This window comes from Sapajus apella, unplaced genomic scaffold (genome assembly GCF_009761245.1).
Source record: "Sapajus apella isolate SASKATOON/1434 unplaced genomic scaffold, GSC_monkey_1.0 scaffold6, whole genome shotgun sequence".
In the NCBI taxonomy this organism is placed as follows: domain Eukaryota; kingdom Metazoa; phylum Chordata; class Mammalia; order Primates; family Cebidae; genus Sapajus; species Sapajus apella.
The window spans coordinates 815469-832887 of record NW_022436946.1 but is presented as its reverse complement, the minus strand read 5'-3'; the positions used below and the strand labels follow the sequence as shown (position 1 = coordinate 832887).

Here is a 17419-nt window from a genome sequence, read left to right as displayed (position 1 = left end):
CATGTCGCCCCAGGTGGAACAGCACGGACCCGCAACTGCTGAGACCCGCCACAGCCTCAGTCTTCTTCACACCCACTTTGTTTTTGGTTTTTTTTTTTTTGAGACATTCTCACTCGGTACCCAGGCTTGAGGGCAGTGGTGCGATCTCAGCTCACTACAACCTCTACCTCCCAGGTTCAAGCAATTCTCCTCCCTCAGCCTCCCGAGGAGCTGGGATTACAGGTATGTGCCACCACATCCAGCTAATTTTTGTGTTTTTGGTAGAGACAGGGTCTTACCATGTTGACCAAGCTGGTCGCAAACTCCTGGCCTCATGAAACCAGCCAAAATGCTGGGATTGCAGGCGTGAGCCACCACGCCCAGCCTACATGCACAATTTTTAACAGGGCAGACCAATCTAGAGGGAAAGCCAGTAGGAGAAACTAATAGACACCTTGACAATAAAGAATCCAGCTGTGGTAAAACTGATTTATTTTTGAAGCACAGTAACAGCTATGCAACTAGGAACATTTTATTTACCTGTCCCATCTGTTTTTGTGTCACAAAGACATATACTAAAACTTTGGAAAAATTCCAAAGGGGATTACACTTGAAACGTACTGTGTTTTCACTTTTTTGTGTGTACTTGTCTTATTCACAGTGAACCAAATAGCTTTACAGCTTACTAAAACTCAAACTTATTCTCAAAGGAAGCAGTTTAAACATTTTCAACTGAAAATCAGCAACACAATGATTCTACATCAGGAGACTGAGCCAGGGAGACAAAAAGCAGCTCTAATAGAAAGCGTGTCTTGTCAAAAAGTTAAAAATAAAAATAAAGTTCCCGTAATCCATGCCTGTAATCCCAATGCTTTGGGTCTCTACAAAAAATAGAAAAAATCAGCTGGATGTGGTTGTGCACCTGTAGTCCCAGCTACTCAGAAGGCTGAGGCACAAGGATTGCTTGAGCCCAGAAAGTCAAAGCTGCAGTGAGCCCTGATCGCGCTGCTGCCCTTCAGCCCGGGTGACAGAGCAGAACCCTGTCTCAAAAAAATAAAATTGATATTAAAAAAAAAACCCACACACATCATGAGGAAAATCCAACTTATTTACAAAGAGTGGACCATCTTCAGGACTGAGATTCCAATATGATATGGTAAAATTGCGGGTACACCATCCTCTTTGGAAAAAAGGGGGTGAGGAACAGATCTGGCTCAAGCCATGCTAAGAATCTGGTTTAAAATGATCAAAGGAGTCTCAGAAAAACCTGACATCACTGTTGTTTTCTTAACCCAGGAGGCGGAGGTTGCAGTGAGCTGAGGTCATCCTGCTGTACTCCAGCCTGGGCAACAGAGTGAGACTGTCAAAAAAAAAAGAGTCTCACTCTTGAGTACAGTGGTATGATCATAGCTCACTGCAGCCTCAAACTTCTGGACTCCAGGTGCTGCCTGGTGCATCTAGGGAGTACCCGCCCGTGGCCTCTCGGTGGAGATTCCCCCAGGGGTGTCATTTAGCATGTATGAATGGGCTAGGAACGCACTTTCTCTGTGGTGCCCCCCAGGCCTGCCAACATCTCATGAAATCTAGTAATAAACTGGCAAAAGTTCCCTCTGCACCAACAGGCTACAGGAAGCTTGTGGGGCTGGGGGCTGGTCTTCCCCTGGGAAGTGCCTCATGCTTCTCCCAAAACTGCCAAGCTACCAAGCCCTCTAGTGAACAAATGAGCCATAGTCTGGCTGGCATAAGGCTGGCATGGGGCTAGTATGGCCAGAATGGGTGGATGCTGCCAGGAGCGGCCAGGGCCCCCTGAGGATTTGGGGATTGACACTCTGGCAGCACCATCTCACTTCTTAGCCACTGCAAAAGGGTAGGCCCCTTCTCCTCAAACTGAGAGCAGGAGCTGACTGGAAGAAATGGCACCAGGAAGATGGCAGTAAACTCTAGGACTGGGCTCATGACAGCTTTCTGCTGACCTGTAGATTTCAGAGCAAAAGTCCTGAATCACCCAACTCCAGTTTAGCTGTGAAGTGTGGCTCTCATGCTTACAGTCCCAGTTACTCAGGAGGCTGAGGCAGGAGGATTGCTTGAGTCCAGAAGTTTGAGGCTGCAGTGAGCTATGATCATACTACTGTACTCAAGAGTGAGACTCTTTTTTTTGACAGTCTCACTCTGTTGCCCAGGCTGCAGTGCAGCGGGATGACCTCAACTCACTGCAACCTCCACCTCCTGGGTTGAGATTCTCCCATGTCAGCCTCCTGAGTAGCTGGGACTACAGGCACACGCCACCATGCCTGGCTGATTTTTTGTATTTTTAGTAGAGACAGGGTTTCACCATGTTGGCCAGGCTGGTTTTGAACTCCTGACCTCAAGTGATCTGCCTGCCTCAGCCTCCCAAAGTGCTGGGATTACAGACGTAAGCCACCCGCATGAGGCTGAAGCTCTGTTTCTTTTGAAAAGAAGGAGGAGCAGGAGGAGGAGGCGGCAGCCACGGATACTCAGCTGGTACAGTAGAAGGCCTGTTCTGGAAATTGACATGATGAATGTCTAAAAAAAAAAAATGGAAATATTTAACCCTGAGCCAAAAGATGTGTCTGTGTGATGTGTGTGAGTGTGTACATGTGTGAGACTGCATACTTGTGTGTGCTTGTATTTGTGTGGTGTGGTATAAGTGTGTGTGAAGGGGAGTGAAGGCCCCAGAAGGTGGCCCTGGGACAACGCGATCCTTCCACTCGTCCCCAGCAAGATACAGCTACACAATTCCGAGCACAGCAGAGCCCACACCTGAAGTCTGGGCTCCCCTTGCAGGTGGGGTTAGCAATAGCTAACATGAAAACTTCTGGATGGCAAACCTCCCCCGGCCACCTGACTGGTATTTCCAACATTATCTGATGTAATGAAATTCAAGACCAATCACCAGTCTTTGTCAAACTTCTGACCACGACCCACACTAAGGTTAGTTACATGGCTGCCAAGGGGGTGGGAGCACAGGCTAGGTAACAAGAGTTCAGACTCAGCCTGATTGCACAGGGTGTGCTCTGAGCTGTCCCAGTCCGCTGTGTTTGTGGGGGTGACCCACTAAATTGATTTTGTGACCCACTTGTGGATTCCACTGCAGCTTGGAGCTGCAGTCTCCGTGCACGTGGAAAATCACTCCCTCCACGGAAGTGGGGGGACCTCCCCGCAGCAGGCCCCAGCCTCAGTGAGGGTCACCAAGTGCCACCAGGCCCCCACCCAACCCCAATAAGGAGGTGGAAGCAGGCGTCCCTGACCATCTTTAAAGAAACGGGGGTGCCAAGGTGGGCCCACTCAGGTCAAGGCTGGCAACCACTGGTCCACCCGTCCAAGACGCAAGGTGAGGCTGGGCCATTCTCTGCAAGAGCGTGGTGGTCCCTTAGGGCTTGCCCAGGGTCGCCCGCGCGCTTTGGGATCTCTGGACCAGGAGGATGAGCCTGGAGAAGTCGGAGAGCGTGGGGAATGCGGCCATCACGCCGTCCACGTGGTCGCGCGGAAAGACGCTGTAGAGCGCGAGGCGAGCCTGGGCGCGCGCGTCCCCCTCGCCGTCCTCGACAGAGTACCCTGAGAGTCCCCCAGTGGCGCCATTGCCCCAGGCCGGCTCCGCCCAAGCGGAGCACCCCGGGAAGCGGTCGGAGCTGGGCGGACGGGCCCATGGGTCTTCGGGCTGCCTGTGCAGGGGCAGCAGATCCCCGTGCAGATCCCTGGGGCGGTGTTCGCCCCGCGGCTGGAGCTGCAGGCCGGGTGGGGGCGGGAGGTCGCCCAGGGAGAACGGGTTCTGAGGGCTAGGGAGGCCGGGTGGGCCTGGCCCCGGCGCCCCAAGGCTGGGCAGCTCGGAGGTGGCAGCGCCGCCCGCCCGCGAAGATGGCGAAACCCGGGGCACCCGGCCACCCGCGGACACCCAGTCGGGCCCGCCCAGTCCGGGCGCGAGGCCGCAGGCAGGGCCCAGGGGAGGCGGCCCCAGGGGCCCCGGGTCGTCGCTGAAGGCCAGGCGAGAGAAGCTCCCCCGCAGGGCAGCCAGGTCCAGGGACCCCCGCGCTGGCGGGAGGCTGTGAGCAATCGGCTCCCGGGGGACCGCCCGGGCTCCTGCAGGGCCTCCCGCGGCGCTCGGAGGCCGCCGCTCCTCGGCACCGGCGCCAGCGCCAGTCCGGGCGCCAGTCTTGGCGCGGAGCTCGTCGGCCACCGCCAGCTGCGCGTGGTGCGGCCTCTCCGGGTGGTAGAACTTGCACTTGATGCCGTAGGTGCATTTCTTGCCTGAAAGGGGCAAGGGCAGAGAGGACACGGCGTGAGGCCGGGGCGCAGAGAGGTGGTGCTGCCTGGTGCATCTAGGGAGTGCCCGCCCGCGGCATCTAGGTGGAGATTCCTCCAGACAGGCCCCCAGGCCGCCCTGGACTCCGGACTTAGCGCTCTGGAAACGCCTCAGGATCTGGGCGCTGGGCCGAAGTGGGGAGAAGTGCCCAGGGGCGCGCGGGCGGCCTGGGAGAGGGGCTGCTGGACACACTAATCCCAGGGTCCGCAGAGGAGTGTCGGTCCCAGGTCCCTTTGACCAGGGACTAAGACCAAATCTCTGGATTCAAAGACTTTCAGCCTCCACTTCCCCAGGGACCCCGTGGATAGGGCCAGGCTTAGGGAGAGGGCGGTAGAGCGTGGGTGCTCAGGGCATAAGGCTGAGCCTGCAATGCCGCCTCAGTCCCCAGCGTTCTCCATGTTCCCTGTGTTAACCCTTGCCCTCTCCCGGCATGCTGTTCTAACAGAGTCCTGAACAAATATCCAAACCCAGGGCTTCTGAGAGTGAAAGGGGGCAGGAGGAGCCAGGCTGAATGTATGTATGGTCACCTAATTCTAAAAAGAAATGACTGAATGTCACCCAAGTCTTTACTGAACTTCAAGACATCAAATAACTTAGTGAAGCAAGTCAGTGAAAGAGCTGGCTAGAAGGCTGGCATCCCCCAGGGTGCTGGGATAAATGCTTAGCTCTTTATGGATAGCAGTGACCACAGTCCATAGGTGGAAGGGTGGGGAGCTGGGCGGAGTGAGGACAGAAGCTGCCAGGGGCCAGGTAAAGGGACTGAGACCCGGAGCTGGGTGTGCATCCAGCCTCCCCATTTCTCAGGCACAACTTTGCTATGTGTGAGACCCCTGCATCTGACCCTGGCAAGGGACCCTCGTCCCCATGCCATCACCTGCCAGGATGTCAGTTCTACAATAACCCTGTCAGGAAAGTTAACTCTCCAGGGTGGCACAGCTGGAGGGCAGAATTCGGGCAAGCACCCAGGCTGCTGAGCCCAGGCCAGTGCTTTTGTCTGTGCTTCTGTACTGCCCCCACACAAGACCCTGAACAGGGCTGGCGAAGCACTGGGCATTACTCACCATAGGGACAATGCTGCCAGGATGGCTCTGGGGGCTTCGGCTTCCTGCTTAGGAAGTTGCTCAGAGTGGGTCCATGGCGACCCAGGGGGTCATCAGGAGGCATGAACCTGGAAAATAAGCACAGAGGCAACTGCAAGGCCACCTGGGATTTGGCACCAGCACCTGTACAAAGAGTGCAGGCCCAAGCTCCCTGAGAGCACCAGGAAGCATTCGGCCTGGGCCCACCATCACCCAGCGGATGTCACAGCATCTTCAAGCAAAACCTCTCCTTCACACTGAACCCCATGCAGAGCACACAGCACAGCTCTGGGCCTCTTTGGGTGTTTCTCCTGCTGTGATTCAAGCAAGCAGTGTCAGAATCACCTAGCAACTTAAAAATGCAGTCAGCTGTGTGCAGTGGTTCACATGGTAGTCCCAACACTTTGGGAAGGATCCCTTGAGCTCAGGAGTTCAAGACCAGTCTGGGCAACATAGTGAAAACTTGTCTCTATAAAAAGTTTTAAAAAAGAGGCAGGGCACGGTGGCTCACGCCTGTAATCCCAGCACTTAGGGAGGCCGAGGCAGGCAAATCACCTGAGGTAAGGAGTTCAAAACCAGCCTGGCCAGCATGGTGAAACCCCGTCTCTACTAAAAATACAAAAAATTAGCCAGGCGTGGTGGTGGGCGCCTGTAATCCCAGCTACTTCAGAGGCTGAAGCAGGAGAATTGCTTGAACCCGGGAGGCAGAGGTTGCAGTGAGCCACTATCGTGCCATTGCGCTCCAGCCTGGGCAACAAGAATGAAGCTCTGTCTAAAAACATAATAATAAAAGATAATCAGCCAGGTGTGGTAGTGAATGTCTTTAGACCCAGCTACTCAGGAGGCTGAGGTGGGAGGATGGCTGAGCCTGGGAGATGGAGGCCGCAGTGAGTCATGCTCATGCCACTGCACTCCAGCCTAGGTGACAGAGTGGGATCCTGGCAAAAAAGTAAATACATAAATAAATTAATTAAATTAAATTTAAAACACAGTCTCAGTCTCAGAGCTTCACACAAGACCTGCTTCATCAGAATCTGAAGTTGTCCAGGAATCTGCATTTGAAGAACTTCCCAGGTGATTTTTACCCAGGAAAATGGAAGCGTAATTGCTCTAAGGGCTCCCCTGGCTTCCCATTGTCCTCAACAAAAGGTTACAAACCTCTATGAGGTTAACAAGCAGTTCCAGAAAAGCTGGGCGTGGTGTCCTGTGCCTGTAAGTCCCAGCTACTAGGGAGGAGGAGGGAGGATCCCTGGAGGCCAGGAGTCCACCCTGGACAACTCTATCTCTAAATAAACAAATAAAAAACCCAGTTCCAGAAGTTTCAGAGTTGTATGGACTCCTTGAGGCTTAGGTCTCATTTCTCCTGTGTTTCACGCGGTGCCAAACACAGCTCTGGGCTGTGAACCTCCAGGCGAAGAGGTTCAGTGGGAACAGGGAGTTTGGATCAGTGAGGAAGGTGCTGCCTGCACATACAGCCTCCTCGCTGACCTAACCTCCTCCTCTGCAAACTATGGGAGCACAGGGTCTGGTCTGTTTCCAGGGCTGCCCTGCCCCCGACCCGCCCTTCACTCCTCCCTGGCATGGAGCCCTAAAGAGGAAGGGAATACTCGCTCAAGGGCTCAGCAGGGAAAATCCAATTCCTCAGAAGGAAAACACCCTTCGCTGGGTAAGGTCCACTTTTTATATGAATGCTTTTGTTTCCAGAGACACTTCCAGGTCATACAAAGGTTCTGCAGAGAGATTGGGATTCCAAATCGGGGAGGAGATGGTTTTATGGGTGGCTGTCCCCCTAAAAGTCCACAGTCATGCTGAAGTCTCACTCTGCAGGGAGCTGGATGATCCCCGGCCCTGTGTCACCTCCGCAGCTCAGCTCCCAGCTGCACAGCTGGCTTCTCAGAGTTGGGCCTTGACCAAGAATCTGGGGAGCCGCCCACTGTGGTTATTAAAAGTTCCCAAAGACTTCCTCTCCTGCTCTCTCAGGAGTAGGAGCTGTGCCAAGAGGGCCCTGTGGACGTGCCCAGGGCACCAGGACGGGCGCCCTCGTTCACAAGTGGGCGGCAGGCCCTGCCTTCTGGCAGGCCCATAACGGAGGCAGTGCATCAAAAGGACTTGGCCCTGGCCCCAGGCTGTCATCAGGCCAGAGATGGCCATGCCCCTGAGAGCACAGTGAGGCTTTCTGGAGCCCACAGTTAGCAGACCAGCCAGTTGACTCCAGGCCACAGCTGGACAGTGAGAGCCACTGGCCTTTTGTAGCTGAAATGACAGTGGGGGCTCCTGCAGGGCGCTGCTGCCGTGCCTCTGCCCCTCCACCTCCACGGCTGCACAAGCGGGTGGCTGTGGGGACCACAGTACCCGCTGGGGCACCATGTCCTAAGAGCAGCTGCTACCACTCCTGGGGCACAATTCTCTCTGGTCCTCACAATGATCTCAGAGGTGCTATTATTTTTCATCCCTTTTCCAAGTGAAGAACATTCAGCTCAGAGAGGTTGAGTGGTTCCCCCTTGACCCCCAGACAGTAAGTGGCAGGGACTCAGATGGAAACCTCACCTGCCTGCTCCAAAGCCCCAGCTCCTTCTCAAACATCACACTGTGTCCCTGGATCAGAAGTCAGGAGGTGCTTGGCCGTGTGCAGGCAGCCTGAGCCCAGACCCCTCTCCCCATCCCCCTTCCCCGGGCCACAGCCATTCACTCGGGAGTTCCTCTACAGCTAGTTATTGCACGCCTGTGGGCCAGGCAGGATGGGGGCACCGCACGTAAGACGTACAGCCCCTGCCCCCGCAGAGCTCAGGAGTTTGTCTCAAGCTGCGTTCCGAAAAGTCAGTCAGAAGGCCCAGAATGAGCGCGAGGCTACCGCCTGGAACAGAAGTGGACATGGGAGCAGCAGCTGCGCTGGCTGTGCTCTGTCACGCTCTGTTCTGGCCTCCAGACCTTCCCTCCTCGCCAGGGTCTGTCCTTGCCCCCTGCTGAGCGGTTTGTGCCTGTGGCCCCGGTGTCCTGCTCCGCCCCCAGCCATGGCCAGTTGGTCTGGGATGAACTGATGCAAGGGGACTATTTCAGGGCTCCATGAACCAGCCAGGTTCTCCTGAACATTTCATCCCAGAGGTATGGAGACAGTCTGGGCCAGGCAGGTGGAGATCTTTACAGCCCAAAAGAAAAGATTCTGGGCAGGGCTCAGTGGCTCACACCTAAAATCTCAACACTTTGGGAGGCTGAGGCAGGAGGATCGCTTGACCCCAGGTGTTCGAGGCTGCAGTGAGCCATGAACATGCCACTGCACTCCAACCAGGGCAACAGAGCAAGACCCTGTCTCAAAACAAAAAAAATTCCATTGCCCACTCCCATATGTAATTTAAAACTTTTTTTTAAAAAAAGACAAAAACCTGAAATAAGTGAAAGGCAAAACAGATTTTGCCCACGATGACTATTTCAGTATCCTGAAGCATGCCATTCTGTTTTTTGAAGGAGGTGATGCCCTGAGCACATGCTTCCATGCTTGGCCCACCACTTGGGCATCTCTGTGGTGAGTCAGATGTGGCCCTGGGAACAGTTAAGGTCAGAGCAAAGCAGCTCCCCTACTGGGGAAGGCACCTGCGGAGAAAGCAGGCCTGGGGGAGCTCTGTCTGTGGGGTTGGGTGACCCCAAGTCCCACTGCCTGGAAGCAGCGTCGCCTCTGCCCCGCCCCCACCCTCAGTGTCAGGATGCCCGCCGGCCATACCGGTCGTTGACGAAGGAGAACATGAGCAGCCTCTGCTCGATGAACCACTTCCACTCGGGGTTCTCGCTCTGCAGGTCCCGGTAGTTGTCATTGGAGACGATGACGCCGTCCTGCTCGTAGGCCACCTTCACGATGTAGCGGTCGTCGTAGCAAACCAGGCGCTTCCCGTGCACCTTGCGGGAAGGCGTGTACACCAGCACCGCCTGCCGCTCCAGCTCTGCCAGCACGTGCTGCTCTGCAAGCGGGCAGTGGGGAGTGGGTGAGGGCCTGAGGACACCGCCCCTGAGAACCACCCCCAACGCGAGGCCACCCACCTTCTCACCCATTTTCCCGCCAGTCAGATGAGGGCTAGGGAGATTTTGAGGGGAGGAAGAAAAAGACACCAGATTTTCCTGCCATAATGTTCACTTCATTCACTCAGTTTGCCTGAAGCCCCAGATCAAGCGGGTGGATGGCTTCGGTCCTGCCTATGTCATGACAGGAGTCCAGAAAGCGGTACTCTACAAGGGAGAGTCACTTAGAAGGGGGGTTTCAGCCACAGTCCTTGTCCTTTTGAGGGTTCCATGCCACAGTGCCCCTACCAGAGCAGGCAAATGGGCCTCCTGGAGAAAGACATTCCTATATTAACTGGGACCTTGGTGATGCCTACAGCGTGAAAGGGAGCCCTGCATCCACCTGGAAGGCCTGCCTGGGCCCCTAGCTGGGAGCCAGGGGTCCATCTTCTCCCACCATACAGGAACCTGCCTGGGACACGTTGGGAATGGAGCACCCCATCACAGACAGATACAGGGACTCAAGAATATCATAGAAAGCATCCGGGACTAGGAATCCAGCCTGGAGTCTTGGCCGGGCTCCTGTTCCTGGGTACTTCACCCCAGTTTAATGTCTGTCCAGTTTTATGCTCATAAAATGAAGATACCAATGCCTCCTCTTCCTGTCTCACAGTGTTTATGAGTGGACTGAGCTCAAGTTAGTGAGAGCTCTTGCAAAAACCAGTCAAGAGGTAAACATGTACCACATGGCACAAGCATTATAAGGCCTTACTTATCGGAGGCTAAAATCTGCATCCCAGGAAGGTCAGCTGTTTGATCTTAATTTTGCCGTTAGAGACATGCAGAAAAAAAAAATCTCTTTGACATGTAATAGTTACTCAGGTCCCTCAAATTTAAGTCCTTTCCCATATGACATCGAGTGCTGTTTATTTATTTATTTATTTGAATCAGAGTGTCGCTCTGTGGCCCAGACTGGAGTGCAGTGGCACGATCTCGGCTCACTGCAACCTCCGCCTCCCGGGTTCAAGTGATTCTCCTGCCTCAGCCTCCCCAGTAGCTGGGACTACAGGCTCACGCCACCACACTCAGCTAATTTTTTGTATTTTTAGTAGGGACAGGGTTTCACCGTGCTAGCCAGGATGGTCTCCATCTCCTGACCTTGTGATCCACTGGCCTCGGCCTCCCAAAGTGCTGGGATTATAGGTGTGAGCCACCTCACCCTGCCCAGTTTGCTGACTTTTTTAAAGGTGCATAATGAGGCCGGGCGAGGTGGTTCACGCCTGTAATCCCAGCACTTTGGGAGGCCAATACAGGCAGATCACCTGAGGTCGGGAGTTCGAGACCAGCCTGACCAACATGGAGAAAACTTCTACTAAAAATACCAAATTAGCTAGGCGTGGTGGACATGCCTGTAATCCCAGCTACTCGGGAAGCTGAGGCACGAGAATCGCTTGAACCCAGGGGGTGGAGGTTGCAGTGAGCCAAGATGGCATCATTGCACTCCAGCCTGGGCAACAAAAGTGAAACTCCATCTCAAAAAAAAAAACAAAAAAGTGTATAATGTGTCTGTGGTACAAAGAACAAAAATAAAGATGCCACATATTCAGCACCTCCTTTGAGAAAGAGGAGGTGGCCCGTGTTTGGAAGTCCCCTCTGCCCCCTCAGTCTGCAATCCTCTCCATTTCCCTTAAGCCCCTAGGACAACCCTAGTTTTAGAACTCCGTGTTTATAATGTTCTTGCCTTTATTATTTAAAATATGGATTATGAGAATCATTTTCTTTCTCACCCCCTGCCCTGCCCCAAGATGGTGTCTTACTCTGCCACCCAGACTGGAGTGCAGTGGCCTGATCTTGGCTGACTGCAACCTCTGCCTCCCGGGTTCAGCGATTCTCCTGCCTCAGCCTCCTGAGTAGCTGTGATTGCTGGCGAACGCCACTACGCCAGCTAATTTTTTCATATTTTGGTAGAGACAAGATTTTACCATTGTCTCATGTTGGCCAGCCTGGTCTCATACTCCTGACCTTGTGATTCATCCTCCTCGGCCTCCCAAAATGCTGGGATTACAGGTATGAGCCATCGTGCCTGACTTCTTTTTTTTTTTTTTTTTTTTCTTTCTGAGACAAGATCTCACTGTGTCGCCCAGGCTGGAGTGCAGCAGTACAATCATGGCTCACTGCGGCTTCTACCTTCCAGGCTCAGGTGATCCTCTTACCTTAGCCTCCCGTGTAGCTCGGACTACAGGCATGCACCACCACACTCAGCTATTTTTTGTATTTTTTGTAAAGACAAGGTTTCGTCATGTTGCCCAAGCTGGTCTCAAACTTCTAGACTCAAGCATCTACCCATCTCAACCTCCCAAAGTGCTGGGATTACAGGCGTGAGTCCATGCCCAGCTGAGGATCATTTTCAGTATAGTTATCCATTGGACTTTACACAAATGGATACCATACATATGCTTAAGCTGCTTGTCTTTTTCGCTCATCGTGTTTGTGAGGTTTGGTTATGTCATATGTTCATCACTGTTAGTCTTGCATGAAAGCCCCTGGCACAGAAGAGGCAAGGGCCTCTTCAGGGTATATCTCCAAGAGTGAATATGGCTGAGCTGTATGGAAGGCACTTGACAAGGTAATGCCAAATTGTTTTCCAAAGTGGTGATGCCAAGTTACATACCCAAAACAACATATAAGACAACCTTGCCAACACTGGGCATTTTCAGGCTTTTGAATTTTTGCCAACCTGGTGGGTACAAAATGGCCTCCTACTGTGGTTTTATTTTGCATTTCTCTGGTTGCTAATGAGATTGAGCATCTTTTTATATGTTTGTATGTTTATGTGGCCATGTATGTTTTCTTTTCTGTAAACAGCTTATTCATGCTTTAGTGCATCTTTCTGTTGATTCATTGTTTTTGTCTCATTGATTTGGAGAAGATCTCTGGATCTAGGCAGTAATCCCTAATGGTAAACGTGTGATATATAACCCATCCCCACACCCTCACCCCAGGTTGAGGCCTGTCTTTTCACTTTTTTGTTTTTGTGGTATCTGTTGATGACAAAAGCTTTTATTTTAGTATAGTCAAATTTATTCATCTTTTCTTGTAAGTTTGCACTTGTGGCTTGTTTAAAAATTCCTTCCTAGGCTGGGCGCGGTGGCTCAAGCCTGTAATCCCAGCACTTTGGGAGGCCGAGGCGGGTGGATCACGAGGTCAAGAGATCGAGACCATCCTGGTCAACATGGTGAAACCCCGTCTCTACTAAAAATACAAAAAATTCAGCTGGGCATGGTGGCGCGTGCCTGTAATCCCAGCTACTCAGGAGGCTGAGGCAGGAGAATTGCCTGAACCCAGGAGGCGGAGGTTGCGGTGAGCCGAGATCGCGCCATTGCACTCCAGCCTGGGTAACAAGAGCGAAACTCCGTCTCAAAAAAAAAAAAAAAAAAAAATTCCTTCCTTTCCCCAAAGTAATTTCTCTACTTTTTCCCATATTATATGTAAGTATTACACTACTATTGAAATTCACCATTCTTGGGCCAGGCACAGTGGCTCATGCCTGTAATCCCAGCACTTTGGGAGGCTGAGGCAGGTGGATCACCTTAGGTCAGGGGTTCGAAACCAGCCTGACCAACATGGTGAAACCCTGTCTCTATTAAAAATACAAAAATTGGACAAGTGTGGTGGCACTTGCCTGTAATTCCACCTATTCAGGAGGCTGAGGCAGGAAAATCACTTGAACCTGGGAGGTGGAGGTTGCAGTGAGCCAAGATCACGCCACTGCACTCCAGCCTGGGTGACAGAGTGAGACTCCATCATAAAAAAAAAAAAAAGAAAGAAAGAAAGAAAGAAAGAAATTCACCATTCTTCATATTCAGACCAGAAAGAATAATTTGGAGCAGCCAGTTCATGATGGGAACTGAACACAAGTATTTATACTCCCTCCTTCTCATAGTCCCAATATAATGAAAGGTGAGGTGGGGGGCAGAATCTATAATCACATTAAAAGTAGGTTTGGGGATATCAGCAAACCCAGGATTTTGACATATTTTAGGAAGACAGAAAGCAGAGAGGATCATATTGATTCCGCAGAGTGGAGGGAAGCACGGCCCAGAATGTGCACAGAAGGCTGGAGCGGAGGTGGGCACCATTTCCCTGCAGTCTTGGAGCACTCCAGGCGGTGGAGATGGAGTGGACGTCAGGCAAAGTCGGGATGACTGACCAACAGGTGAGCTACTCCCGGGCAGCTGCTCCGGATTATAGCCATAGGGATGGGAAATGAGTGGCATGAACCACCCCTCATTTTCCCATCCCTATCACTATAAAGAAAGTGAAGACACAACCAGCAAGGAGGAAACCTCTCCTGGGGCTGTTGTCCTGCTAGAATAAAACCATCATCATTCTGCCATTGGAATAAGTGGCGGGCAGAGGCGCCAGGCTGCCTGCCTCCTCCATGCCGGGTATGCTAAAGTGAAAACTGCCAGTCAACACAAATGGCCTGCAGTGCCATTCAGGGAGAAGTTCTCATGCTAGGAGAGAAAACCCATGGCAATTGCATAGATACACAGTCATGCACTGCATAACTATGTTTCAGACCACATACGTGACAGTGGTCCCAGAAAACTGTAACAGAGTTGAAAATCCCTATCATCGTAGCCATCCTGACCTTGTAGTGTGACACATGACTCACGTGTCCGAGAAAATGCTGGTGGAAACGCCCTACTGTGCTGCCAGTTGTGTCAATGTCTAGCACATACAATTATGTCGAGTACAAAACACTTGACCTTAATAATAAAGAGCTTTGCATCTGATCTTTTCTCACCAGTGAGCATCCCTAATCCGAAAATCCAACCAACATGATGTTCAAAGGAGATGCTCATGGGAGCATTTCAGATTTGGGATTTTTGGTTTAGGAATGCTCAGCAGTAAGCATAATAAAAATATTTAGAAATTCAAAACACTTCTGGTCCCAAGTATTTCAGATAAGGGATGCTCAACCTGTATACAAAGCCAAACAACAAACAAGACCTTTTTTGTTTAAACCACAGTGCTCTGACTATGCGTGGTGGCTCATGCCTATAATCCTAGCACTTTGGGAGGCCGAGGCAGAGGGATTGCTTAGGCCCAGAAGTTAAAGACCAGCCTGGGCAACATGGCAAAACCCCATTTCTACAGATAATACAAAAACTAGCCAGGGCCGGGTGCAGTGGCTCGAGCCTGTAATCCCAGCACTTTGGGAGGCTGAAGCGGGTGGATCACCTGAGGTCAGGAGTTCACGACCAGCCTGTCCAACATAGTGAAACCCCATCTCTACTAAAAATACAAAAATTATCTGGGTATGGTGGCACACTCCTGTAGTCCCAGCTACTCAGGAGGCTGAAGCAGGAAAATTGCTTGAACCTGGGAGGCAGAGGTTGCAGTGAGCCAAGATATCGCCATTGCACTCCAGCCTGGGCAACAAGAATGAGACTCTGTGTCAAAAAAAAAAACAAAAAAACTAGCCAAGTATGGTGGTGTGCACCTATAGTCCCAGCTACTGAGAAGGCTGAGGTAAGAGGTTCTCCTGAGCCAGGGGAAAGCAAGGCTGCAATGAGCCATAATAGCACCACTGCACTCCAGCCTGTACTACTGCATGAGACTCAAAAATAAATAAATAAATAAAACTGCAGTGTTCCAATATTTGTAGCTTAAAATATTCCTGATTTAAGAATTAAAAATGAAAAAGCTGGGCAGAGTGGCTTACGCCTGTAATCCCATCACTTTGGGAGGCTGAGGTGGGCAGATCACGAGGTCAAGAGATCGAGACAATCCTGGCCAACATGGTGAAATCCCATCTCTACTAAAAAATACAAAAATTATCTGGGTGTGGTGGTGCATGCCTGTAGTTCCAGCTACTGGAGAGGCTGAGGCAGGAAAATCGCTTGAACCCAGGAGGCGGAGGTTGCAGTGAGCCGAGATCCCATCACTGCACTTCAGCCTGGATGACAGAGCAAGACTCCATATCAAAAAAAAAAAAAAAAAGAATTCCCTAGGTCTCAGTTGTCTTCTTCTTTTTAAATAAAGAGATTAGATGAGGTATTCAGTAACTAAATATTATCTGACCAAATAAATGCCTCTTTCAAATGCTATAAACTATTAGGAGTGGAATACAGATCCAGTCTCTTTTCAGGTGTTAAAAGTTGTCAGGCACAATTGTTTTGACAACTTAATTATTCACACTAAAAGAGTAATTTATTCATTCATCTACTCAATAATTGCTTATCGAACACCTAACTTTGAACTACCTCTTGAATACCAGGTGTCACCCTAGGTGCTGGGTGCTAGGGCAATGGCATTGAACATTCATAATCGGAGCCTTCATGGAGCTTATAGTACAGTGAGGAGGACAAACGTCAAGTAGAATTTGACTGTGGATGTTAGGAGTGCACCACGGAAGTGTGCCTAGTGCCTCCCGAGCACACATCTGCCCCAGCATACCTCTGATAGGGGTGTCAGCTCTTGGTGGGTCCTTCCTCCAGGAAGGAACAAAAACTTTGATGTAGGTGTGTCCTCTGTCCCTGAACCAGTCCACAGCCAGCTTGATTCCCCGGCAAGAGAAGGTTTCTTTATTTCCATGGCTACAACGGGAAAACAAAGAAATCTGTAGAGACACTGCAAGTGTTCCTAAGAGTGATTCCCCTGTCAATTTCCTGGATCATAGTCTCATAATCAAGAGGGGACCAAGAAAATCTACATTTTAGGCCAGGCACGGTGGCTCACATCTGTAATCCCATCATTTTGGGAGGCTGAGGCAGGTGGATCACTTGAGGTCAGGAGTTTGAGACCAGCCTGGCCAACTTAGTGAAACTCCATCTCTATGAAAAATACAAAAATTAGCCAAGTGTGGTGGTATGCACCTGTAATCCCAGCTACTCTGGAGTCTGGGGAAGACGAATCACTTGAACCTGAGAGGTGGAAGATGCAGAGAGCCGAGATCCCACCACAGCACTCCAGCCTGGGCAACAGAGGGAGACTGTCTCAAAACACACACACACACACACACACACACACACACACACACACACACACGAAAATCTACATTTTAAAGATAGTTCATTCTTTCATTCACAAACAATATCCATCAACAAGAACCACATAGCTTGTGTTAGGTATGTAGAGTCTTGGGCTCTGTGATGGCTAATATTGAGTGTCAACTTGATTTGGATTGAAGGATGCAAAGTATCATTCCTGGGTCTGTGAGGGTGTTGCCAAAGGAGATTAACATCCGAATCAGTGAACTGGGAGAGGGCAACACACCCTCATTCTGGGTGGGCACCATCTAAACAGCTGCCAGCATGGCTAGAATAAAGCAGGCAGAAAAAGTAGAATGAGCATACTTGCTGAGTCTCTTGGCCTCCATCTTTCTCCCATGCTGGATGCTTCCTGCCCTCGAACAGCAGACTCCAAGCTCTTCAGCTTTTGGACTCTTGGACTTACACCAGTGGTCTGCCAGGGGCTCCTGGGCCTTCGGCGACAGACTGAAGGCTGCACTGTCGGCTTCCCTACTTTTGGGGTTTTGGGACTTGGACTGGCTTCCTTGCTCCTCAGCTTGCAGATGGCCTATTATGGGACCTTGTGATCGTGTGAGTCAATACTCCTTAATAAATTCCCTTCATATATACATCTATCCTATTAGTTCTTCCCTCCAGAGAATCCTAATACAGGCTCCAAGGAAAACACCTTCTGAGGTCTAACAGACAAGGCCTTCTCTTTAACTGTAGCTAAGAAAGATCAACATAAGACCGTTAGGAGTGGCCATCTACAGAATCACTCTCATCCTGAGAGATGCTTGTAATGTATTATTGCGTTTCCCAAGCCCAAGGAAGAAGGCCAATGCCCCTCAGATTCCACTGAAGACATCAGTGGAGGCAATAAGGAGAGAGTGATGTGAGATCAGGCAGGGCCTTGCAGACATTATGGAAGATTCCTTTCTTCCTCTTAAGAGGAATTAAAAGCCATGGAAGGATTTTAAGATTGGAAGTAGCTGATGTGATGTGATGTGATGTGATGTGATGTGATGTGATGT

General features: G+C 51.1%; 1 protein-coding gene across 1 annotated transcript in view; it reads right to left on the bottom strand.

The window, feature by feature from the left end:
• Nucleotides 1–2503: 2503 nt before the first annotated feature.
• ZC3H12D (zinc finger CCCH-type containing 12D) overlaps nt 2504–17419 on the bottom strand; it is a 36633-nt gene continuing 21717 nt past the window's right edge. The window contains exons 3-6 of the mRNA XM_032274499.1: nt 15832–15971; nt 9095–9329; nt 5362–5468; nt 2504–4245 (exon numbers count right to left, since the gene is read on the bottom strand). Coding sequence (XP_032130390.1) covers nt 3371–4245; nt 5362–5468; nt 9095–9329; nt 15832–15971 — 1357 coding nt within the window. The 3' untranslated portion in view covers nt 2504–3370. The remainder of the gene's footprint in view (nt 4246–5361; nt 5469–9094; nt 9330–15831; nt 15972–17419) is intronic.